The sequence below is a fragment of the Bubalus bubalis genome, chromosome X (genome assembly GCF_019923935.1).
Source record: "Bubalus bubalis isolate 160015118507 breed Murrah chromosome X, NDDB_SH_1, whole genome shotgun sequence".
In the NCBI taxonomy this organism is placed as follows: domain Eukaryota; kingdom Metazoa; phylum Chordata; class Mammalia; order Artiodactyla; family Bovidae; genus Bubalus; species Bubalus bubalis.
The window spans coordinates 23646712-23671091 of record NC_059181.1 but is presented as its reverse complement, the minus strand read 5'-3'; the positions used below and the strand labels follow the sequence as shown (position 1 = coordinate 23671091).

At 51.6% G+C, this 24380-nt stretch overlaps 2 protein-coding genes across 8 annotated transcripts in view; one reads left to right on the top strand and one right to left on the bottom strand.

Moving 5' to 3' along the window:
• The first annotated feature begins 1547 nt into the window (after positions 1 to 1547).
• Positions 1548 to 13901, top strand: ARX (aristaless related homeobox). Its single transcript, XM_025276287.3, has 5 exons — positions 1548 to 2286; positions 3957 to 4827; positions 7403 to 7448; positions 10255 to 10583; positions 12726 to 13901. The coding sequence occupies exons 1-5, from the start codon at positions 2091 to 2093 to the stop codon at positions 12964 to 12966; spliced, it is 1683 nt and encodes a 560-aa protein (XP_025132072.1). The 5' UTR covers positions 1548 to 2090; the 3' UTR covers positions 12967 to 13901.
• A 6294-nt stretch (positions 13902 to 20195) lies between these two features.
• Positions 20196 to 24380, bottom strand: part of POLA1 (DNA polymerase alpha 1, catalytic subunit) — a 300112-nt gene continuing 295927 nt past the window's right edge. For 4 of the 7 annotated variants that reach the window (XM_025276507.3, XM_025276508.3, XM_025276509.3 and 1 more), the window contains one exon: positions 20196 to 21384. In XM_025276507.3, coding sequence (XP_025132292.1) covers positions 21239 to 21384 — 146 coding nt within the window. In that variant the 3' untranslated portion in view covers positions 20196 to 21238. The remainder of the gene's footprint in view (positions 21385 to 24380) is intronic. The other 3 variants (XM_044937314.2, XM_044937311.2, XM_025276512.3) reach the window with 1 other exon arrangement.

The following is a 24380-nucleotide window of genomic DNA, read 5'->3' as shown; positions in this document are numbered from 1 at the left end:
CTCTGCTCCGTCGAGACTCGCACCCTGGGAGTGGGCGCTCAGGGCCGGGGAGGGAATCAGCGCGCAGAATGTTACTTTAAAGCTAAACGGGGCTGTATAACAGAGAACTGTGGGTGAGACTAGAAAAGGAAGAAGGCAGGCAAACACAGAAGATACCAGGGGCCTTGGAACAACAGAGAGGCTTAAAAGAAAATCAATGTCAGAGAGAGCTCGGGTTCTCTTTCGCCCCCCAACTCCCATCATCCAAGTGTAGGAAAAACTGCTGAGACTCAAACTAAAAGCCAGAGAGAGCGGAGACAGATGGACAGACTGACAGACACAGACACACACACACACCGATAGACACAGATCCTCTTCGTCTAGCTCTTAATAGTACTAGTAATATCACATTAATATTAACATTATTGATGTGCCTGTTCCTAACCCTTCATCCCCTCCAGTTGTGTCTTGAATGCTCCTGCCAAGCCAGCCTGATCTGTCTGCCACCCACCCACCAGCATCCAAGAGTTATGCAGATGTTTATGGCTGAAAAAAATTCCAGTTATGCATCCTTGTATTTTTAAATACTGACTGTAAGTGATTCAAGTATAATCCTTTGTAAAACGCTTTTCTCTGACACATTGAAGGGGTTGAGAGAGGAAAACCCGGCGTGGATTCCCCCTCCCAGGCTCCTCTCCCACCCACCACCCTCGCCCCCACCCTGCCAGCATCGAGGCCCCCGGCTATCCCTTGGGCCCTGCACCCAGAAAAAGAGGGCACCCGTGCTAGCCCTCGCCCGGGCTCGGCACAACTTCAGTCGGAGTTGGGTCCCGTTTCTCAGCGCTGGACGCACTGGAAGCTGTTTGGGGAAGAAGAAAAACAAGTGCTCTCGTCCTGAGGTTCGCTCTCTCGCCTTTGCCAGGGGGGGAGTTCAGAACTTTAAGCGTTGAGATTGGGTTGAAGCTGAACCTGGGTCCCTCCCACCCTAGAGCGCTCAGGGCTTCGGTTAGATCCTGCTCCCTGAACGCGGGATCGGAGAATGTCCGGCTTCAGGGTGACGGCCTAACAGAGGCGAACTTATGGGGAGAAGAGGGCAGCGTGTCTGGGGAGAAGGGGGAGACTCTCGGGGCCTGTCCCCAGCTGCCCCTTCTCGCAGCCGACACTCGCCCGTCCCTTCCTGTTCTGTAGATGCGCTAGAGAAGGCCACGCGCCTTTGGCAGACCTTTGTCTTTAAGGGGACTTTTTGCAGAGTTGAAGACGGTGATGAGACCCTACTAAAAAGAGAGCAACCGCTGGACTCAGGGAGAGGACAAACAGTTCAAGGCGTTGGGCCACAAGAGAACACTGAACGCCCCAACGACAGACGTTTACCGGCGGCCGTCACCCCGGCGGCCCGTCCGGCCTAAAGAGGACGGTGGCAGAGGGCCACTGAGGTCAAGGCACTGTCCTGGGAGAGCGACACTGGCTTTGAAAAGGGCCAAATCCGCCCGTACGCGAGCCAAGCCTCAAGGCCTTGCCTCCAAGGGAGTGAGGTCCTCGGGTTGGTGGAAGGGGCGCACGCCGCCCAAATGGCACCCACTGGCCTGACATCCGAATACGTTAGAGCTTCGGGCTAGCCCTAAAGGGTTAAAGGAGGAGCGTCAGGAACAGAATGGAGTATTTAGAAAGTTGCTAGTTGAAAACAAAAAATAAAAATAAAATTGGCTCGGGTGCGTGCCTGCTGCTGCCCCTCCTCCACCGCCGGCTTTTCCAGAATCCAGTCCGGGCTTTGCCGGGAGCGCACAGCCCAGAGCAGCCCGGCCTCTGGTGAGAGCCAATCAGAGGGCGCCTCTCAGCACGTGGAGGAGAGAGACACCAGAGCTCCGCGCCCGCGGCTCACTACACTTGTTACTGCTTGTCCTGAGCGCCGAGAGGGCGAACTCCGGCCGCAGGCAGGGCGGGAGCCGGCAGCCAGCGACCGAGAGAGGCAGAGAGGCACAGAGATCGCAATAATATCCATTATAACCAGCCATCTAACCCCACCCCCTCAACACACACCCATCCATCCCACCCGCCTCGAGAGGCAGCCAGCGGCCCGCTTCTCTGCGCCCAGGGGAAAAAAAACCCCAGCCATGAGCAATCAGTACCAGGAGGAGGGCTGCTCCGAGAGGCCCGAGTGCAAAAGTAAATCTCCAACTTTGCTCTCCTCTTACTGCATCGACAGCATCCTGGGCCGGAGGAGCCCGTGCAAAATGCGGCTGTTGGGAGCCGCGCAGAGCTTGCCCGCTCCGCTGGCCAGCCGCACCGACCAGGAAAAGGCCATGCAAGGTAAGGCTGTGCTTGCCGAGCACCTGCAAAGGGTGCTAGGCACTGGTTTGGATGTGCGATGTTCCGGGGCCAGGGGCCTGCGGTTGTCCAACTGGAGACAGAGGAAAAAAGAGGGAACAACTCTGAGGCCTGGTACCTCAAAGAGCAGTAAACCTCTTGCCCGGGGATGTCTCTCCCTCCCTCTCTGCTTCCAGAAAAAGCAGAGACCAAGCTTCGCTTCGAGGGCCCTTAGATTCTCGGTATTGGTTCTTAGGTCGTTTAAATACCCCCTTTGGTGGCCTTGCGAGTGCTCTGAAGAGGGGCGATGGGCCAAGAACAGCAGGAGCCGGGTGGACTCTTGTAAGAACTTGGTGAAGAGAAGAACCCCAAAAGCTGTGAATGGGGACTCCAGGCGGAGTGCGCCTTGGCCGTTCCTCTTGGGAAGATTTCTTTATACGAGGTGTTCTGCTTTTTTCTTCTTTTTAAAATTGTAGATTACTTGTGATCTTTTAAACCCAAGCTTTGCAGAAAACATCTCCCTGGGATTCCCCAAATGTTCCTTCTTGTATCTGAAGTGTATGAAATGTGCGGCTTCTGGGTGCTATATTTTCCTCTGCTGGGTTTTTTTTTTTTTTTTTTTTTTTTTTTAGAGTTGAGATGTTTAAAAGCTGTTTTTTCCCCTAAAATTAAAAATTCCAGAACAACTGTCGTTTTGCCCCGAAACTGTTACACCCAAGTTTCGCCTTTTAAATTCTGTAAACCAGCGGTCCAGCCGCAACGTCACTTGGAAGACAGGAGCGGACAGCGGGGAAGGGGGCGTTTAAAATAAAACTGACTTTTTCCTTTTCTTTTTTAGCCTGCAGTGGCACCTGTGCCAGGCGCTTCCTCGAGGGGAATGAGCGCTCTGTGCCTATTGCACCCCCTTACGTCCCCACCCAGGTCTTTCCGAACCCATTTTCTCCAGGACGATTTTTCTGGGCGAGGAACCCCCGCCCCTCCTGCTGGGGGCTGTTGGGGCCAGGTCCTCACTCAGGGCCACTGGGCCGCTCCCTCCTCCCCCGGTGCCCTCCAGGCAGTGGCCCCTCTCGCCAACCCGCAGCCGGGAACGCGTGGCAGAGCTGAGGGCAGAGGTCGTGCGCAAAGTTTTCAGAGTGGTGGTGATTTTTAAAAAGTTGCTGAATGTTTGCAGATTCCCTCTTGCCCCGAAATGGGAAGGGGAAAGGTGAAGAGAGGACAAGAGGAAAGAAAAAGAAAACAATAAAGGAGGGAAGGAAGAAGGGGAGAGGAGTGCACAAAAAGAGAAAGGAAGGGAAGGGAGAGGAGAAAGATGCGGAAAGAATGATGAGACGGGGAGAGAGAAAGAAAAAGTGATTTAAAAATGAAAGGAAGGGCGAGTAGAGAAAGAAGTAAAGGAAGGAAGAAAGGAAATAAAGGGAAGAATAAAAGAGGGAAAAGAAAGGACCGATAGAGGAGGAGAAAAGGGAAAAGGAAGGAAACAAGAGCAAGGGAAAGAGAGAGACGAAAAAAAAAGTAAAAAGAAAACTGGGGAAGGAGGGGAGGGCTCGGAGTCTAGTGGTGCGGGGGGCGCCGCGCGCATCGGGGCCTGGGCGCGGAGGGAGCGGCGGAGGGCCGGCCCGAGCGGCGACTCTGTCCCGCCGGCCGGCGCGCTGACCGCTCTCCCTTGCCCGCAGGCTCCCCCAAGGGCAGCAGCGCCCCGTTCGAGGCCGAGCTGCACCTGCCGCCCAAGCTGCGGCGCCTGTACGGCCCGGGCGGGGGCCGCCTCCTCCAGGGCGCCGCGGCGGCGGCGGCAGCAGCGGCGGCGGCGGCGGCGGCGGCTGCCACGGCCACGGCGGGTCCGCGGGGGGAGGCCCCGCCGCCGCCGCCGCCGCCGACCGCGCGGCCCGGGGAGCGGCCGGATGGCTCAGGGGCCGCCGTGGCGGCCGCCGCTGCGGCCTGGGACACGCTCAAGATCAGCCAGGCGCCGCAGGTGAGCATCAGCCGCAGCAAGTCGTACCGCGAGAACGGGGCGCCCTTCGTGCCGCCACCGCCCGCGCTGGACGAGCTGGGCGGCCCGGGGGGCGCCGGGCACCCGGACGAGCGCATTGGAGCGGCCGGCGGCCCAGGTGGCGCCCCGGCGGCGAGTAGCGGCGCGGGCGCCGAGGACGAGGAGGAGGAGCTGCTGGAGGACGAAGAGGACGAGGACGAGGAAGAGGAGCTGCTGGAAGACGACGAGGAGGAGCTGCTGGAGGACGACGCCCGCGCGCTGCTCAAGGAACCGCGGCGCTGCGCTGTGCCCGCCACAGGAGCGGTGACCGCCGCCGCTGCTGCCGCCGTGGCCACCGAGGGCGGGGAGCTGTCACCCAAGGAGGAGCTGCTGCTGCACCCGGAGGACGCTGAGGGCAAGGACGGCGAGGACAGCGTGTGCCTGTCTGCCGGCAGCGACTCAGAGGAGGGGCTGCTGAAGCGCAAACAGCGGCGCTACCGCACCACGTTCACCAGCTACCAGCTGGAGGAACTGGAGCGGGCCTTCCAGAAGACGCACTACCCAGACGTCTTCACCAGGTACGCGCGAGGGGTGATCGTGGCAGCAGCGGCTGGAGGGCGCGAGGGGGTCCCGGAGAGGGAAGGTGGGAGGGCAGGGCCCTGGGGCTGGGGCAGGAACTTAGCTCCTGGACTCACCCCAGGCGCGCCCTCCCAATGGCCAAACCCCTGTTGACCAAAAACACCCTCCCACCCCCTCTACTCTGGGCTTGTAAGTTTAGACTGGGATGGGTTTGGTTTTGTTTTGTTTTTCCCTTCCCGAGGTCTCTCCAGTTTAATTTTTGTAATTACACGTTTTAGCTAGAGAGAGAAAAAGAAACGGCCTCTCCAAAGGGCGCCCGAACGCGCCACCTTGGAGACGTGCGCACCCCAGCGCTCACACTCAGGGCCCTTGGCGCTGCAATCCCGACTCCCCGCCAGGTCCCAGGCGAGGCGCAAGCAGCGCTGCCGGCCCTCGCCACCAGGGCTAAGCAGGGGCTATTTTTGGCCGCTGTGTGGTGCGCTTGCCCTCCCGGCCTGATGCCCCGGGAGCCTGGTGGGTATCAGTTACGCAGTGAAGCTGCCCGCGCCTGCAGAGAAGGCCGTTAAAAAGATCCAAGTTCTGTCGTTTGAGGACTCCTGGAATAACCGAAGGAAGTCAGAACTAGGCAGCGTTTGGTCTGCAGAGGCACCGACCACAATCTCCCCTTTCCATCGCTGTCCTCTCGCCCTCCGCGCACATTAAACGCAGTGTTGGTTTACTGTACGCGGGTTTACAGGGGCAGGCTTGGACTGCTGGGAGCCTGGCAGGCAACAGACAGAACAGCTGGGGGGAATTTCCCCCTTCTGACTGGTGTCTAAACCCGGGTGTTCCTCCTGGATCCGCTCCATTCCCACTCACCCGAGTTTTGGGGAAAGATGTACCTGTGAGATGACTGGGCCCCTGAGAGCCAGCTTAGTCATACCTGGGATGCCGGCCCGGCAAGGGGCCTTCCTCTCCCATCCCAAAGCTAAGGTCTGGCTCAGGCGAGGAGCCAGGTAAGGGCCAACTTTCCCCATAGGAGAGGGAAAAAGGGATGGGAGTCAGCCCGGACTTGGGCTTGTCAAGCTCGAGCAGCCCCACCTTCGCACGAGCCGTGTACGACTTTTCAATGTGCATTTTAGTAGCCCCGGAAAGCTGCCTGCCCCATTTGAACCCGAGGAGAAATTGCTTAGCGCTCAGGAGGCCTGAGCCAACGTTCCAGGGTAGTTGGTCTAGCAATTAATTGCCAAACTGTCTCCTAACCAGAAACGGAAAAGAGTAGATCCGACTCGGGGCAAAGCACTAAACTTGATCATCCCCTGAGCTAAACTTGGCCCTCCCCGTGTCATCCAGTCCCTTCATTATCTTTAAAAAAGAAAATAAATTCTAAAGTAATTGTCTCTATCAAATAGCTAAGCGGCCAACCCGCTTTTTGCATTTATCACACACACATAATTCAAAAGAAGAAAATGAGGTGATGTTGCTTGGCACGCAGGTCTGCCCTTTTAGCTTCTCCAGGGGAACCAAAGTACACGAAGAGGGGTGGCTGCTTGTCACCACCCCATGCCCACCTCTTTCCCACCCAGGGGGCTAGTTAGAGCCCCTTGGCTCCTGCTGGGACCCAGGCAGGAGTGTGGTTTTGGGGTTTTAGATCTGCTGACGCTTACTGTAGCAGGAAGCAGCGGGAAGCTCTCCAGTGAACCAGTTTTCTCCCAGTCCTGAAGTTCCAGGTGTGGGCCAGGCCGGGTCCCAGGCTGGGGCAGGCCCCGCTCTTTCATATTAGTGATTGGAGAGCCAATTACTCTCGTCGAGCTCATATTTTCGGTAAACAGGTTGTAAGCCATTTTACAGCATCTTAATGGTTTCCTATTTGCCTTAATTGTCGCAGTAATAACTGCAATGACGGGGTAGGGTTTCAGTTAAATTGACTTCCCCTGAGATGGGCAGGGTTTGTAGTGGGCACTGGAGTCAGGAGGTGCGCAAAATTTTGTTTAATCGAAAAATTACCCCACTGAACTCTTAACAAGCTTAACATATCTCCAGAGGGTAATGGGGAGTATGACCTAAGGGGGTGAGCGGGGGAGGAAGACGGGGGAGAGAGAGATGGAAGAAAAGGCAGAGAGCTGGAGAGAGAGGAAGGAGAGGCGAGAGAACATTTTTTAAAGAAGGCAGAAAGCAACAAGGAGGGCTAAAGAAATGTTTTTAGTTGAGTGGAGAGTTCTCCCATTTACTCTTAGGACAAAAGAGGCTATAAGCACTGTGTGTGTGTGTGTGTGTGTGTGTGTGTGTGTGTGTGTGTCTTATCTAACTCGGGCTTAAGAGTGAGAGAGAATCCGAGACTTGTTCAGTCATGAAGTCACCACTGTCACTCTTGAATATAATATGATGCAATAGAATAGACAACATCCTGTATCTGGGAGTGTATTGTGTTTTCACGTTTGCAGTCAAATAGAAGACACTCCAGTGTTGAAGGGGTGGTGATGCCCAGGTGTCTGTTAGACACTAATGGAAGAGGATGCCAGCGAAGGAAAGGTGGCTGACAGGCGGTTGCTGGAGCCTGCAGTGACCTCCTGCCTGTGTGTTGCTTTCTTATAGGGAGGAACTGGCCATGAGGCTGGACTTGACTGAGGCCCGGGTCCAGGTGAGCCGCACTGCAGAGAGGGGGGAAAGGAGGGGCAGTGGGCTGGGGGAAGAGTGGAAGAGAGGTGGGCTGATGGATTAGGGGGTTCTTGAGAGACCCCCTTCATAAAATGAAGAGAAGCAGAATCAGAAAGATAAACCTAAACACCCCTGCACAAAATTATATTAAAATATGAAGATCTGGGAGATGGAAGGGGAAGGTTTCTAGGTTTGGGTGCCTTGTGGGAGGAGTCCAGGATCAGAAGAGGGGTTCCAGGGTCCCCAAGACTGCAGTTCAGAAGCCCCCTGGTCCACAGTCCCTGTAGGAAACAATCTGCGAACTGACTTTTCCTGGTTGAAATAATGGGATGGAGCATGGATTTGGTTGTTAGACAAATCCGCTCAGCTCCAAGCAGGTATTTGGCTGCGATTAAGTCTCCAATCGGGCTTCATAAAAGCCCACTTAGTGCTAGAACAAACAGGGCCATTTGAAGGCAAAATGCTGTTTGATTTCCCCTCCGCCCGCACAAGGAGCTGGCTAATGCTATTTGATTTCCCATTTTTTATAGCAATGAGCCCACATTGATCTAATAGGGAGTGAGTGCAATGCTATTAAAGGTGTTTGCAGCCCCATACCAGAGTGCATTTCCGAACCCAGGCCCCATAACCAAAGAGACGATCAACACTGGGCAGCCCCGATGGCCAACAGAAAACAGATGTCCCTGGGTTAGGAGCTGAGGGAATCACTTTACAGTCAAAATCAAGCGCTGATAAAGCACAATAAATTCCATATGGCTCATTTAATACACAACAGCTTCTTGCATTAGAGGGCTAATGATGAGGCCTGTCCCCTCCTTTCTGTTGACACATTTCTCCATTGTCAAACAGAGATGTGACAGCAACTCTGCATTTTCTGCTCAGGGGAACGAGTCGTGGGAAAGTTAAATAACTTTTAAAAAGAAAGAGAGCGCCCCCTCCCCTTCTCCTCTCTCCCTATTCACTGGAGAAGATGTAATTAAGTGAATATGAATTATTAGAGTCCTTTCGTTTACCTTTGGGGGGCCTCAGAGGTATTAATTCAATAATGAGGAATTGCAGGGGGACATCTTGATAATTGCAGTTGAGCCGAGAGCCGATCTGTCTCTAGAAGGTTTCCATGTTCTTTGAGGGCATTCTGCCTCCACTGTCCCCCCGCCCTTTACTCCTTTCACTGCCATCGAGGAGTGGCGGGTATTCTTGTCTAGACAGATTTGGATACACAAAAGCTGCCCACCCAGCCTGGTCCCATCTAGTCTTATTTTTTCAAGTCTCTGAATTTCCACACTGGAATGTTTCTGCAATTCTCAAATAGATTATTTGAGGGCTGTGAAATGTTATGGATGGGCCCCCTTGGGGCAGAATTTTAAGTAATCAACCGACTTGGATTCTCAGTTTTTCTTGTGTTAGGTGGCTATCTAGAAGTCAAACCAAACCTAGATACCAGTGCTAGTAATGACAACCCCAGTGTGTATATCTGAAAGGCATAGATGTCTTAAAATTTTAAAAAACATATACCTCTGGGATCATTTACATTATATTTTAATATAACTCTGTATAGCCCCAGAGTTCATTCTTAATTTTTAGACTTGTGTGCAGGCTTAAACTCAGCCCTAAAAATACTAATGCCTTCAAGGGAGAAGGAGCGTATCTTCTCAGCTGTGGGTGTGATGAGCAGGTCACATAAAAATACTTTCATGCTCCTAAAAGTTATTTTTAGACCATGGTAGCTGCCACATTTCAGGTAAAGGTCTCTACTAAAACTGCTTTCTATTAACAATTAGGAAGATACCTTCTGCTGAAAACCTCCCCTCAACCTACAACTATCTTACTTAAATAACCCACTTAAACCACATCCCCAGAAGAAATAAAGGACCGATTAGCTATGAAGATGTGCCCAGTCTCCAGGTATCCCACACTCTGGTTTCTGTGTCCAAGTATCACTGTAGACCTGATCCATGCAGTCACTGCCTTCCTTAGCAGAACCTGGCCCTGCATGGAGCCCCTGCAGATAGCAGGCTGTGTACCCCACGCTTCATTACAACTGCCTCCTAAACTGTATGCCTGTTTGCTAATTATCATGGGTATTTCTTCCCTCAGTCCCAGCTCCCCTCAAGCCCCCAAACATAAGGTAGTGCTCATAGGTGTTCAGTAAATATTTCAGGAAAGATTAAATGAACCACCTCCCTGATTCCCTTTTCAACGTAGAGCAAAGATTCTGTCACCTCTTGGGAAAACCCGAAATGGGTGAAAAGAGCTGATTTGCCACAGAAAGCTGCTGTGCATTCTCTTGATGGCTGTCTGTTCCCAAGAGTCATCACTGAATGCCAGCTTCCACATGCCTTATTTGACTCATTCCTCATCACAGCCTTATGAATAAAGTTTTATTATCCCCATTTTACAGATTAGAAAACTGAGGTTCAGAGAGGTTTAAGTGACACACAGCAAGCAAATGGCAGCGCAGACATGTAAACCTTGGTTTCCTCACTTCTAAATACAACAAACCATTTCTTAAATTTGGAAAGGAACCAGGCTAGTTAAAATGTCCACTGGAAAGGGTTCACTTGCCCAGTAGTTCCAGATGACTTTAAGTTAGGCCCTCTTTCTTTGCCCCTTTGGTCCCAGACGTGTCCTTGAACAACCTGAGGCCATAGAGGGGCGAGGTGGGCGAGGGCTGCAGTGGAAAAGTGGAAAGGAGGGAGGGCCCGCGGAGCGGGGGGAAGAGGCGGGGACCGCCTGGAGCGCCTACCCGGCCGGAGCGGCGCCGACCCCTGCCTCTCTCGGCTTTGCAGGTCTGGTTCCAGAACCGTCGGGCGAAGTGGCGCAAGCGGGAGAAGGCGGGCGCACAGACCCATCCCCCCGGTCTGCCCTTCCCCGGGCCGCTCTCGGCCACTCACCCGCTCAGCCCCTACCTGGACGCCAGCCCCTTCCCTCCGCACCATCCCGCGCTCGACTCGGCCTGGACTGCCGCTGCTGCAGCCGCCGCCGCCGCCTTCCCGAGCCTACCTCCGCCTCCGGGCTCGGCCAGCCTGCCGCCCAGCGGGGCGCCGCTGGGCCTGAGCACTTTCCTCGGAGCCGCAGTGTTCCGGCACCCGGCCTTCATCAGCCCTGCGTTCGGCAGGTAAAACGCGGCTTCGGGGAGGCTGTCTCTCTCATACACGCACAGAGGCTGGGGCCCTGGGAGGAGGCCAGAGATAGGTAGGGACTACACACATCTTTCCTCTTTGGCTTAACTTGAGACTTAGCCAAAGAAAATAATCTCTAATGTTGCCTTAAACAGTGCGGATCTTGAAGGGAATGACTTGGGACTGAACGGCAGAGGAAAGGGCAGTGGCAACAACAGCAACCACAGAAATTGGAAGTGTTCAATGAAAGCTTTAAAGTACCATTTGAAGGCAGCAACAGCCTAGACCAAAGGTGGTGTGTGTGTAAAAGGGTACAGGTGTAGGCTGCAGAGCCGGGATGACTTTTCAACTTTTGCAAAAATCCTTCCTCATTCCCCAAAGCCTGGCAGCCAGAGGAAATACAGCCCTGGGGCCAAGGGCCCTCTGAATCCAAAGAAATCTTTCTTCTTCCCCAGACTCTACCTTCCTTGTCATTCAAGTGATCCGCTGCCAACCATACCCTCATATATGCAACCCCGGACCCCCAGAGCAGCACAAGACAACGAAATCAAAGAAACGGTTCATCATATATTATAAATCCCTTTCTTTAAATGAACATCGAATGATGAAATTAAAAGTCTGTATAATCACACAGACAAAGAAACAAAGGAGAGATGTATTAAGTTGGAAAGTGCAGTGAAAGTAAAACTGAATGCAGCTTCAGTGATCTCTCTTTCGGAGAACAAAGAAATAATAGATTCATCCAACTGCGCAGCCACTTAACAAAAAAATCGTCTTGGAGAAAAATTTCAAAAAAGACTCAGTAAAATTACTTTCTTGTAACAACCAATGAAGTAAACAGAAAGTGCACTGAAGTGTAGTTAGTGACTCAGTTTACCTGGTGGAACCAGAGCATGTTACGCCCCCTCCAGGCCACACTTGATTGTTTCTTATTGGAAAAAAATGTTTAAGTCCTCTGTTCCTCGCCCACCACCCTCTCCTTTTCCTCTTCTCACAACAAGTGACTTGTTAAAGTTGCCAAACCATGGCTGGAGTACCAGCTGCGACATCTGGAGAGGCTGGAAGGAGGGTGCGGTGGGGGTGGCACGAGAGGAGGAGGGTGGGCTTGGGAGAAGCGGGGGGCGCTCCTCGAGCCCAGGTGGGCTCATTTATAATGGTGGAAACCCTGAGTTGGCCTTCCGGGGGCCGGAGCCAAAGCCCTGGGAGTTAGCGGCGGCGGTGGTGGTGGCATTGAGGGTCAGGGGCGGCTCGGCCTCTTCCGCAAGTCTGGCGCGGTGCAGTGCAGAGGGTGGAAGCGCCGTGCGGGTCAATGCTGGCGCCTTCTGGAGGCGGTTTCGCGGACTGGAGTCCCAGACTTGGGTTTTGCCGTGCGCTGCACGCGGGGGGTGGGTGGGGGGGGGTGGTGGTGCGGGTCCGGGGGCTCTTTGGTACTGGTGACTGCATGGGGCGCAGGGAATGCGGTGCTAGCGGGTCATAGTTGCCTGGCGAGCGGAAATCAACAGGCGGGAGCCCCCATCCCCACCTCGCCGTCGTCGGTCGGGCTTTGGCAGCTCTGCCCGGCGCAGGAGGGCGGCCGCGGCGGCGAGAAGGCTGGCAAACAAGACCAGCTTTTCCAGGGTGAAAGGAGCCCCGGGCCGAGAAGGCGCTCTATAGGAGGAGTACAAAGTGCAGCACAGGCGTTTCTCAGTTTTAATCCCACTTTGTCCTTTCTCTTTTTCTTCTCCTCCCTTTCTCTCCTTTCTCTTTGTCTCTCTTCTCCCTCTCGGCAAATAGTATTATAGGCAGTTGGAGCTCCTAGTCTAAAGTACACTCCCTTTTTAAGCGAAAGCCCAGAATCCGCGCAGTGGGACCGTGGGGTTCGGGGACTCGGGGCTTGCTTCCTCCACGGCTCTGGTCCCTCCAGGAATATCTGGCCCCTCGGTCTTTTCCCCACTCTGTTCGTTTCCTGCCCTAGTAAAGCCTTAGAACGTCCCAGCCTCCCGCCCGCGCCTCCAGCTACTCCCCAACCCCGGACCTGCGACTCTGTGCCCCAGCGGCGGCGCCCTTCTGGTCCGCCGGGGAGAGGCGGCGGGAAAGGCTGCACGAGGCGCTGCGCGCAGCTTTCGGGGCGTCACCGCGCTGTTTTGCTCTCCCTGCAGGCTCTTTTCCACCATGGCCCCCCTGACCAGCGCGTCGACCGCGGCCGCGCTCCTGAGACAGCCCACGCCGGCCGTGGAGGGCGCAGTGGCGTCGGGCGCGCTGGCCGACCCGGCCACGGCGGCTGCAGACAGACGCGCCTCGAGCATAGCGGCGCTGAGGCTCAAGGCCAAGGAGCACGCCGCGCAGCTGACGCAGCTCAACATCCTGCCGGGCACCAGCACGGGCAAGGAGGTGTGCTAAAGGCTTCCCTCCACCCTCGCGCCCCGGGCGCGACCCGAAAGGTCACCTCACTCAGCACCACTCAAGACCAAATGGAAACAGAGGACCAGCACACTCCCGAGACGGCACTGAGAGAGCGCAGCCGCCTTCGCAGCAGCCTGGACGCGGGCAAGGCAGCCCTCGGCGCTACCCGGACGTGGCACCTCCTCGGCTGGCTGTCCACCCGCCCCTGCCCCTGCCAACTTCGCTCCAACTCAAACGTCCACTCTCTCCCATTCTTTTATTGAAAATATCGGGGAGGTTTTCTCCCTAAGTCACCTGGTATTGAAGTTAACAATTTAAAAACCCCAACCTCTCTGCCTCCTGACACCCCACTTAGCTTTTTTTTTTTTTTTTTCCAAATAGCATTTTGGCGCTCCAAGTTGATCTTGCCAGCGTGGCCCCAGCCTTCGGCGGCGGGGAAGCGAATGCGAATCTGTAAGATAGCTAACAGTGCACTTAACGGAAAGGGGCGTCTTGTTCTTGTTCTCTTCTTTATCATACATCAACCAAGGTTTTTATATCAAACCAAAGGGAAATACTCTGCTAGAATATGGACTGTTGAAGTCACCAAACTGTGATTATTGATTCTGTACATACCATTGTTATTAAAAAAAGAAAAAGAACAGAGCTTTGTATATTTGAAATGTTATAACGCAATTGCACTCAGCGTGGTATGGTAAAAGTTTGTCCTCCTGTAGATTCTTACTGTGTTGTAGATACGGTAGGGTTCCTAGACAAATATTTATGTACTCAAGCCCTTTATTTAACTTATTAACTGTAGAGGCTTCCGAAACCTTCAAGATAAAGGCAATGGTACAGTACTTTTGTGTAATGTGTAATTGTTATCACTTTTCCTTGCTATCTAGTGGAGAAGTGTCACGCTCAAAATAAAAAAAAATATATGTTTAACAAAAGGAAGTGTGAATATTCTCTACAGGAGCTGAGGGGACAGTAGAAGGCCCCCCTCCCAGAAGACCGGGTGGGCTCCTGCGCCCCGACTCCCCCAGAGTTTATCTGCACTCCCGTTTTCCTGGCGGAGGGCCCTGGTTTGAATGTGATCCTCAAAAGATCCGTAGGATTTCCTAAGAAGGGTTAAGATCGCCGCCGCCACGGAGCTTTCCACGTGCATCTCGGATCTCCTGGGTCGTGTTGCAGTGGGAGCTGAGGGCCCTGGGCCTCGGAGGTGGGGTGGGCTTGAGGGAGGCGTTGACGGTGAAGACAGAAATTTGAAGCGAGCGGGGAGTCTTAGCTGGGAAGGCGAAGGAAACTGTTCGTGAAAAGTGCCACGTACAAGGAAGTGCGCAGTCCGAGATGACGGGAAACGGCGCGAGAGAGGAGCCCAGGCGCTGGCTTCCGAGGGGGCGGGCTACACGGTACACGCGCGGGGAGGAGGGTCTGTGGCGGGGGTAGCGGGAGCAGGGAGGAGGGAGTGTGTGGGGGGAGGTAGGAGGATGTGTGGTGGGGGGAAGAGAGGGAGGGAGAGAGTGGGAGAGAGAACACAGAAACAGTGATAGAAAGGCAGCGAGGGGTATCCAAGTGGCAGATCTTAACTCGACAAATGTCATTACATCACTTATCCAGGCATTGGGAAATGTATATACTTGTAAAAAAAAATCTAAACAACTCAGGTTTCGCGAGGAGACCCAAGCAGATTCGCAATCTGCAACCCCCTGGGCGCACCCCTCCCCGCGCCGGCGGCGACGGTAGCTTCTCCCTCCCCCGGGCCCTGCCTGCGCCCCACGGGTGACCGTTCGGTGTAAGCCCGCCCGCGGGGGCCGGGTCTCGCCAAAGCTCCCAGGGTGATGGGAAAGGGAAGAGAAGCTTAATTAGTTTCAATTTGTAGTAATTAGTGCGCTGGACCTTTGGGGAGAGGGGCAGGCGCGGGGAGGGGGGAGGCCGCGGCGTGACTAGCGTGGCTCTTGGAGCCGGTGCCGCAGCCCCACCAGGCCGCGGGGCCAGTCGGTCGCGGCTGGGGGCGCGGACGCGTCTCCGGGCCGGCCCCGCCGGGTTCCACGCGCGCTCCCGGACCGCGCCCCAAAGAAGGGGGGCGGGTCCCCTCGCCGCTCTGGGCGCAGGCGTGAGCGGCCGAGGGGCATGTGCGGGGGCCGGCAGAGGTTAGCGGCGACTCGCGGGTGGGCGAAGGCTCCGCAGCTGCCGCCCTCAGCCTCGGGCGTCCTCCGCTCGCCCGCCCGGCCGGCAAGCCGCAATCCCCCCGCCCGCCGGACACCTTGGGGAGCGCGCCCGCGGGGCCCAAGGCTGAGGGGGCTCCTCGGATCTTGGCCGTCGGGTCACCCGGCCCGGCCCTGGCTCGCGAGGGCGGAGCTCGCAAGCAGGGCCCGGCCCCGGGCACGGGGAGTAGGCGCCAACTACCTCGGCTCAGCCCTTCCCGCCGCACACTCCTTCTCCGGGGGTTGCAGGCTCAGCAGGAACTTTCTAGGACATTCCCCGAGATCTGAGTGTCTCAAGCCTTCACCAGACTCCACAGAGTCTCCTGGGGTGAAGGTCGAGTTCCTGGGGTGGACAGGGCTTCTCAGGAGTTTGAGGTGGGGTGGGGACTGCGGAGCGCAGGAGGGGCCTGAGGAGCACAGGAGGGGCCTGAGGGAAAGGGCTTTTTTGGGGTTTTTTTTGGTGGTCAATATCAATTTTCCGTTGATTTTGGCTTTTGTTTAGGTAGGGCTTTTTTTTTTCCCCCTTCCAGGCTGCCAGTTGGATGGTATACGAGAAACAGTACCATTCTTCCTGTTAATGAACTCTTTTTTAAGTCATTTTTTCTCATTTGACCCTTCCATGGAGCAGAAGCAAATTGCGTGAAATTACCTCCAAGGATTACATTTATTACTGGCCAATGAGAACCCCTCTCCTTGTTTTACAAACTCTTAATCCTATGTCATTCTGATGCTGCAAACAAGCCCGGTCCTGGGCCTCCTATTCTTTCAACTTTCCCCAGCTGGAAGGACCTCATTCTGCACTTAATATTCCCCATAAATATCACACGCTAAAGACCCCCTGACTTCCAGCAAGTCCACATTAAACATGTGACATGTCACGCATGACAAACTCTGAGTATCTTTTCAAAGCAGCATTAAAAGCAAAGAAACCAATTTTCTTCTCCTTCCAAACCTCCCCAAGTGCTGAATGATGGGGATTGGAAAGAGCCACTGGAGCGTACTTAGGGGGATTTTATGAGATTTTCCAGAATGATTTAATCTTATTGTGAGCATTATTAATGAATGGCAACCCAATTTGGCCCCAATATCTGGGAAAGCAGTCACAATGCTGGGAGCAGCTGACCCCCCTCCCCAACCTTAAGCAAACCTGTTCCACCCTGGAGGAGGCCATGCAGAGCCCAGGGGAGTTCGGGAGAGCCCCTGTGATGGGGGCATGGCTGTTCCCTATCACCCCCAGGCCCGAATGCCCCACCACCTGCTTTCCCAGGGCCACCCCCACAGCATCTTGGGGTGAGGGGTGAGGGAGCGCAGTTTGGCCTCTGTGGGAAGGATGAAGGGAAAGGGCAAGTTAATTTGTTACATTTTCAGACAGGCTAGTCAGATCCTGAATGGGCCCCGAAAGGCAAGGCAAGAGGGGAGCAGTAGGCCGAGTAATTTCAGAAGATGTCCCTAAGTACTCTTCAGTCACCAGCTACCCATGAGCCAGACTGTGGACAGTTAGGGAGGATAGCTCAGGCCTGTGTGGGGAAGATAGAAAGTGGATGAATTAGGGAGAGTGATCACCAAAGGGAAGGTTTTAGGGCTTGAAACCCAGTCTTCATTTAAAGTCACCAGTATAGGCCTCGGCCAGTTTCCCATTTTTTTCATTACCATGCCCCCACTGGGACAAACACTTATTATTGTTGGTTTTGATCTGTAATACCAAGAGACGAGGCACTTGTACCTCTGTTTTTCATACCGTTTTGAGTGCAAATATCTTACTAGAATGGAAAAGTGGCTGATGGTAGAGGGAAGGAAATTATACATGAGTTAGTTCAACTTGCTTTTAGAGGAAAAAATATGTATGTGAGCATGTGTGTATGTGTATACACAAAAGTGAGTGTGTCTGAATGAAGGGGGTCTTAAATGGGGCCTAAAATGGTATTTTGGAACACCGAGTTCCATGGAGCAATTGCTTATGTATTTAAGTGACAGTGGCAGGCTAGCTGGGGGGCGGGGAGAAGAAAAGCTGTTACCTGACTGGGGTGGGGGGAGGGGGAGAAGCATTTTTCAAAGGAAAAAGTTGTGTTGTCCCTGGACTTTATTAACAGTCCGGTTTGAAGTATACATTTTTTTCTTTACAGCAAAGGGAGCGATTACCAGTTATACATTAAGAAATGTCATTCAGTCATTTTTATTCATTCTCCGGAAATCTTCGTAAAAGCCTGAATCATACTTCTACAAGCAGCAATTTTGTTAATCCAAGGGGTTATTACTCTGGGCCCTTATTAGGTTCTACACCACTGCCAAGCAATCCTATAACCCTCTCAAAAGAAGTTTACCTCCCTGTTATAAAACCAGTAGTGGTATTTATACTGTGCAATAATTAGTGTATTACTTGAATCCACTAACACGTTCATTTTATCTCTGCACAAAACCTCTAGTCTGCTTATAGAAAGCTTGTGCCTCCTTTGGTGCTGGTAAAGTGGTGAAAGAGTGAATTGAAGGCTGGTTGCACTTTCTCCTTTTGCCTCGCCTTAATTCCCATCTCTTTTTGCTCTCATCCAATTAGCACAGTGTATTAAGCGGTTTATCATCTCATAGTCAGCTATTGAGAGAAACAAGGCGAGCACTTTGCAATAGAACCTGCGCTCCTTTGACACCCTCAGGTACTTACATATTCCACTGTGCTATGAATAATAGAGGAAGAATGGAGCGCTAATTCCCTCATCAAAGAATGCCTTGTCTGCTGCTTTGCTCAACAACACCATTCTGATCAAAAGAAAAGCAATAAAGCTTAGCATAACAAAACGAAACCTACTTATTAGCTTAGTGGTTAAATTAATGCAGAGCCGCTGCTATTCAAAACCAAGGTTTGAAAACAGCCTCCAACAACCTGATAATGCTGCCTTCGGGATGAAGGAATTTTAATCTGAAATTTGAGGCTGGCTCAGATGAGTTCATCTATTAAACTGCTATAAGGAAGCTCCACAGCAAACCGTTCAATTAAGAAATATTTAGGTGAGCAGAGAGAGAGAGAGAGAAAGGGAAAGGCAAGGCGGGTTAAAGTCTCGGATGGGAGATGGGAGAACTGAATTGACGGTCAGTGAATTCTGAAGAGGATCTGGGGCTTAGTGTTTTTCATAAAACCCTGACAAGACAGAGAAAGCTGCTTTTGGAGTTTCCTTATCTCTGCATTACCTGCCAAAGTAATTTCAATCTGTTCGAAAAGGCATGCTGAGGTGCATCTGTATATGTTGGAGGTAAGAGGAGGTACAGGCTGGAGAAGGGGCTGGTGGTAGGGGGCAGTGAATTCATCCCCTTTGACCAGCCTCCGCCAAACTGCAGTCTGTGAACTTTGGCTCGCCCCCATGTCTTGGGTAACAGTCTCAAGACGAACTCCATCTGTTTCCTGGGCAAATTAAAATCTTAACTGAGCGCACTTTTGTAGGATTTTCAACTTCCGGTCTCCACATCCCCTTTTACACGAAGGAGAGTTGAGAGTTATACCAAGTTATGACCAAAATGAATGTGCTCCCTGTTGTTGGCAGCCCCTAAATTCAACAGGAAACAGAAAAATTCCAGATGGGTTCCTGTAGGGCCCTATTTCCCAACTGGAGTGGATAAAATTTATCCTAGAGGTTTAGTCTGGCCCACAGCATTTAGAATTTTATTTTTTAAAATTAGTTGCCAAAGTTTAGGAATTGAGATACTTTATGGCCATGTCTGGATTCCTGGCTCTTGAAAACGTGATCCCATGACCACCCAGGGCTCTGTCCCTCCCAGAATTGCTGAGTAGCTCCTGCCTCCTTTGGACAGGACATGGCCACTCAGGCTCACGAGGTTCTGCCACTCTCTAGAGGGAAACCGGCCTGTTTCACTTTTATCACCTGAGCTTAACACCCATGCCAGGGAACCTGTGAAGACATATGGGGAAGTTCCCCCTTTCAAAGTGGGCAGCATCTCGGTACTCACTGTACCCATGTGTTATCAGACGGTGCAAATCAAGAAGAAACCTTTCTCAGAGAAAAGTGACCATGCCATGTTCCAATCTTTTAACAGAGAGATCCACTCAATCCTAAAGTTGCAACTTTCTATAAAATCCTGGAATCTTCAAATGCCTCCCAGAAAATCCTCTTAACTAACCTGGAGTTACTGATCTGAATAAGAATATATCAACCACCGTGTTAACTTTTTTTGGGAACTGTACTAAGAAATATCTGACTTTCTGATATGCACTTTCTACACAAATGGCTCCTGCCCTCACAATGATTACATCTAGATGCAGAGACAAGAAGCAGACCAGTGAGAAGTTGTTTCTGTCTCCTGGCACTTCTTGACAAGCAAGTTTTGTACTTGCCGTAATAACCCCAGGTCCCAGAAATCAAGGAAAACATGCTTTCTCTTCAGAAAGCAAAGTGGAGGTGTGGGCATAGGAAGCATACATTAGAGAGCCATCTCTATAATCCTACATGGTAACAACAAGGAAAAAACACACTAATCCTCAGTTTCCCAGAGCAGCCTGGGTGCTGCAACTTCTGACAGGTTGCAGAGCTTGAGGTACCAAGGCATTAACTAACTGACATGGTCATAAACCCAAAGTATTTCTACTTCGAACCTGAGTATAAGAAGAGAAAGGAGGAGAGGGTGAGGCAAAGAAAAGAGAAGGCAAAGCAAGGTATAAGGCAGCATCATCTGTACTACATAACCAGTATGCCTTCACTAGGGGCCAGGCTGGGTGACCTTTCTCTTGTGGGGGCTGTTCTTCCAGGGGCCGTCAGCCTTGCTCTCCCAAAGGAGACAGCACTGGACTCTTGGCTTAGCTCTCTTTGAATATGCAAGTCAGCAAAGCACACGAGAAGCCATATTTCATCTCTCAAAGGACTCAAAGTATATTGAAATGCCACTCAGAACACTGAGACATACATTATGCCAAGCATCTCTGAGCACAGACCTAATAAGCAGGCTGAGGTTGGGCAGGGGATGGTTTCCAGTCATCCCTTACTCCTGGCTGCCCCCTCCAGTCCACTCTTTGCACCTGATACAGAGTCACTGCAGCGGTTTTCCTTTTAGAAAACTTTATTCTGAATTGAAAAAAAAAGCACAGCATATATTTCCTTTATGAAAATTCACGTAGATTTTTTTCCACAGGTAGATAATTTTTTAAAAAATATAGCATAGCTGTATAAGGGGAATTTTTTTTTTAGTCTTTTAATCTTACCAAGAATGTAAGAAAGGAAAGATGGCTACATTGAAATACGTTTCGCTTCTGGCAAAAAGGCACCGTTCTGAAGAAATGAGAAAAATAGCACCAGGGCCGATTAAACATCCCTCCCCTCATTTTTTTTGAATGTAACACAGAGGTCCTTGCCCTGGCCTATACACATTTTAATGAAATGCTATAGGATATCAAATTATTTAACATGTACTTTCCCTTTGTATAAACCTTTACCTAGATTTTCTATTTGAGGAAATGAAAAAGGCAGGTGAGTGTAAACAGCTGTCCAGTGTGCATGTGCATGCGCAGGTTGGGCTCTGGAGAAATTCAGTACACAAGTAAGCTCTGTTTAATCTATTTAATAAGTGCACAGCTTCTAAATCTCCCCCTTAAAGACTGAGAGGGACAATTGCTCCTGGAGCCAGTGGCCTGGGAAGTACTTGGGTTCAGATTGGGTTTAACTGGCATGTGAAAAGGCAAAGTGCCAGCCCTGCTGCCAGGCTCTGTGAACCCCTCTTTCTGGGGGCTCCTCTGCTACAGGTCCTGGGTAAAAGCCACTTGCCTCCTAGCCACTCTCAATTTCTCTTCCCTCCCCTAGAAATCCAGTGCAGAATGCCAATGTGAAGCAGCCAGTTTTCCTGGTGGTGTTTCAACAGCACAGGGTATATTGTCAGAGGAAGGTACTTCTGCTGTTCCCTGATGTTTGATAGATTCAATACCTTTGCAGTTGCCCCTTAATAATCCCCCTCCCAAGTCACAGCCACACAAACATGATTGTAGTTCCACAGGAAAAGCAATGCAGGAGAAGCAGCCAGGGCCATGATGCAGGTGCCAAGGATGTAGGTCTTCTTTCCACCATCCCTGCAGGTCCACTTCCTGGAACCCCTCAGGACCATACAGCACAATCGGCGAAGAGTTTGCTGAGGTTCACTTCGGAATAGCCACTTTGGGACAAGAACTGCTCTGCTGTGTTCTTGAGTTTTCTATAGTCCTGAAGAACTTTGGGAGTAAAAAACTGCTTCTTCAATTTATCTAAAAAGAAATAAAAATAAAAGGATTACAAGTCTCAGAAGCAGCTTCTTTAAAAAAGCATCCAGTATTTCTGAAGCACTAGAGCAGGAGCTGTGAGTTCTGTTTACAGCTCCAGGTCTCAGATGTCCTCATGGTCCTGTGGCTGGTCTAGCCCTGGGGCCAGTCTCACGCTGGGGGAGAGGGAACCCCGAGATTCCTCTGAAGAAGATTTTCTTCCTTTCCCCTGCCCACCACTTCTCAGCACCTAGCCAACTCAGCACACCGGGGACAGGGCCACTCTCAATGATGGGAACTGCAGGTGCATGGCCATGTGCGGCAGGCAAGGTGAACTCCACTCGCAGACACCCGGTTTGTGGTGCTGTCGAGCACAGGCATGCAACTGCATGCAAAGTACAGACGTGGCAGGAACCAGTTTGCCTCAAAAGGAAGGCAGAGCCTCCCAGTGCAAACTCCCTAGATCAGATGGGCCTAGTCGGCTTCTAGTCCTTTCCATCTGCATCCCTCTGCTATACAAAATCCCCTCTGCTCAAAGAGGCAAGGGATATGCTGTCTGGAGAGCACCTGTCCACTGGCAAGATTGCTTCTTTCTTCTTTGTACACACCGTGTACCTCTAAACTTGAGATGTGCAGCTGCCCTTTCTCTGCTTCCTGCTCCTTCCACCCATTCATCCCTGGCCTTCCCATTCTGCCCAGGGCACTCTCAGCCAGAGAGAAGATCCTTCCTTTCTCCCCCCAGAGTCTGAGACCTCTAAACTTGGTTCTTTGTAAGGAGCAGTGGGCTGGGACACCCAGGTCTGGCCTTTTAGAGACAGGGTGATCCCTGGGGTAGCCAACCCTGCCCACGATGGTTAAGATGACACAGTTTTGCTCAAAGCTGCTTGGGAACCCTCTGAGGTGTTTGGAGAGGCCCTTAAAACAAAATCCCAATATGATGGCTGAGGAGGTTAAGTCACTTGCCCTAGGACACAGAGCTAGAGATCTGGGATGTAAAAAGGTAGAGCCAGGTAGCCAGAACCCTGAGCTCACTTGTGGTGAGGCTCACTGTGCACCCCTATCCATGCACCCCTGTTCACTGCTCCCAGATAGACATGGGCAGGCCCCCAGATGCTGGCCTGCGCCAAGGAGCCTGGGGAGAGCGAGGCTGCCTGGCGCCCCAGGTTAGGAAAGCATCAGGAAGGAAACATAGAAGGGAGGGCACATCAATCACCAAAAGAAAAAACCCCACAGAAACAACAGAGCAACAGTGAAGTCTACAAAACACCCGGAAAATGAAAACTCAGTCTCCAGATTTTTGTTCCTTAGCTACACATTCACGTTTGTTCTCTACAACCTTTTCTAAATTACATCAATTGCCTTTCAAAAAACAACAACAGAAAGTTTTGTAGAGAGGATTTAAATGCCCAAAGCGGGTGGAAAAAGAGGCAAAAAAGAGAGAGAGAGAGAGGGTGCATCGTTAAGCAAGGAGAGAAAGACACTTTGAAAGTTCTAATTATCGGAGTCTGGGAATACACAACAATGGCCCGAGCAGTGGCGGCCGGCCGGCGCCCCGTGCATGTGAATGACACAAATGCATGTGTGACCGGGGAGAGACATTTACAGAGCTGCGGTGAGACGGAGCAGGGGAGGAAGAGAGAGGGCACAGCTCCTGATGTGTTTACCTCCTCTGCTGATGGGATATTGACTTTTCCCACCAGGTTGGTTAGAAAGGGGACTATTTACGCTGCCACACAGCCGAGTTAGAATGACAACCAGCGTCACTCGGTGCTCTTCGTAAAAGACAACTGTGACCGCCAGCATATCCCATAGCTGGTCAATACAGCAGAGGCACCATTCCACGCCAGTTAGAGATGCAGATCAAGGATCCTACTTGCTTCCCCAGTGAGAATCGAATCAATAACGTTTGGAAGGTCTTCTAGGAAAAAGAACTGTACGAGCTGCCACAGGCTGCACTGGGGGTGGGAGCTGTGGGGAGAAAGAGCTCACCCCTTCTTTGTGGTTGTCCTCTCTCTGCGTTGGGCACCTGGGCCACCCACATTAGGCTTCCATCACTCTGTTTCTCTTAACGCTACACTCACTTGCCACTTTAAAACTCAAGGGAAAACAGGGTTAAATGGTGGAAATCAGTTAACGTAGCCGGTAGAAGCAGACTCCTTCTCTCTGCTCTGGTTCTGGGAGTTGGGGAAGAGGCCCTCAGGCAAGCAGCAGAGATGTGCAGCCATCCTGCCCCATCCACAAAGATGCCACAGGCCATAGCTGTTGCTGTCTCAACAATCAGCACAAAAAATCCAAACTTCATCCAGACGGGGAAGGAAATACTCTTCCTACACACAAGCGCATCAGCAAAATATACTCCAATGGACAGAAGTATCACCAAATCACTCATTGTTATACACCAACAAAGCAAATCTACTTTTCCTGGGAATAACATTTGGGGGAACATGTATCTACAGCTTTTTTATCCTTGTCCTTTCTACATGGGGATTCCTTAGGGTTATATACTCATTACCAAAAAATATCCTGTCCCCAAGCCCTGTGAAAACAATGAAAACCGAGTGAGCCTATATATTCATTATTCACACAATGTTTTATCAGACAAGAAAATTAACTGCTAATTTAAAAGTTGGTTTCTACTAATTAGAGTCTAAAACCTCAAAATCATGCAAGCTACAGTATTTTCTATATGGGATGAACTAGACCATCACCTGCATGTTGAACTTGTCTGAAATATTTTAGTTAAAAGCCAATGGATCAAATAAGATGTCAGAACTGTTTTTTTTTTTTAATGGAATATTCGCCCATCTAAGGAAACCATCTCTCTTTCAGATGTTTTATTTCTGTATCAGTAAACTAAAAATCTCTTTTCAGCTTTACTCTTTGTAAAAGCCTTTTTGGACTTAAAGAAACACACTGCACTACGAACCACAAGGCAAAGACATTTTTACATCGCCTACTGGTTATTTTATTTTAATTAAGGCAGGCTTAGGCACACAGGCAGC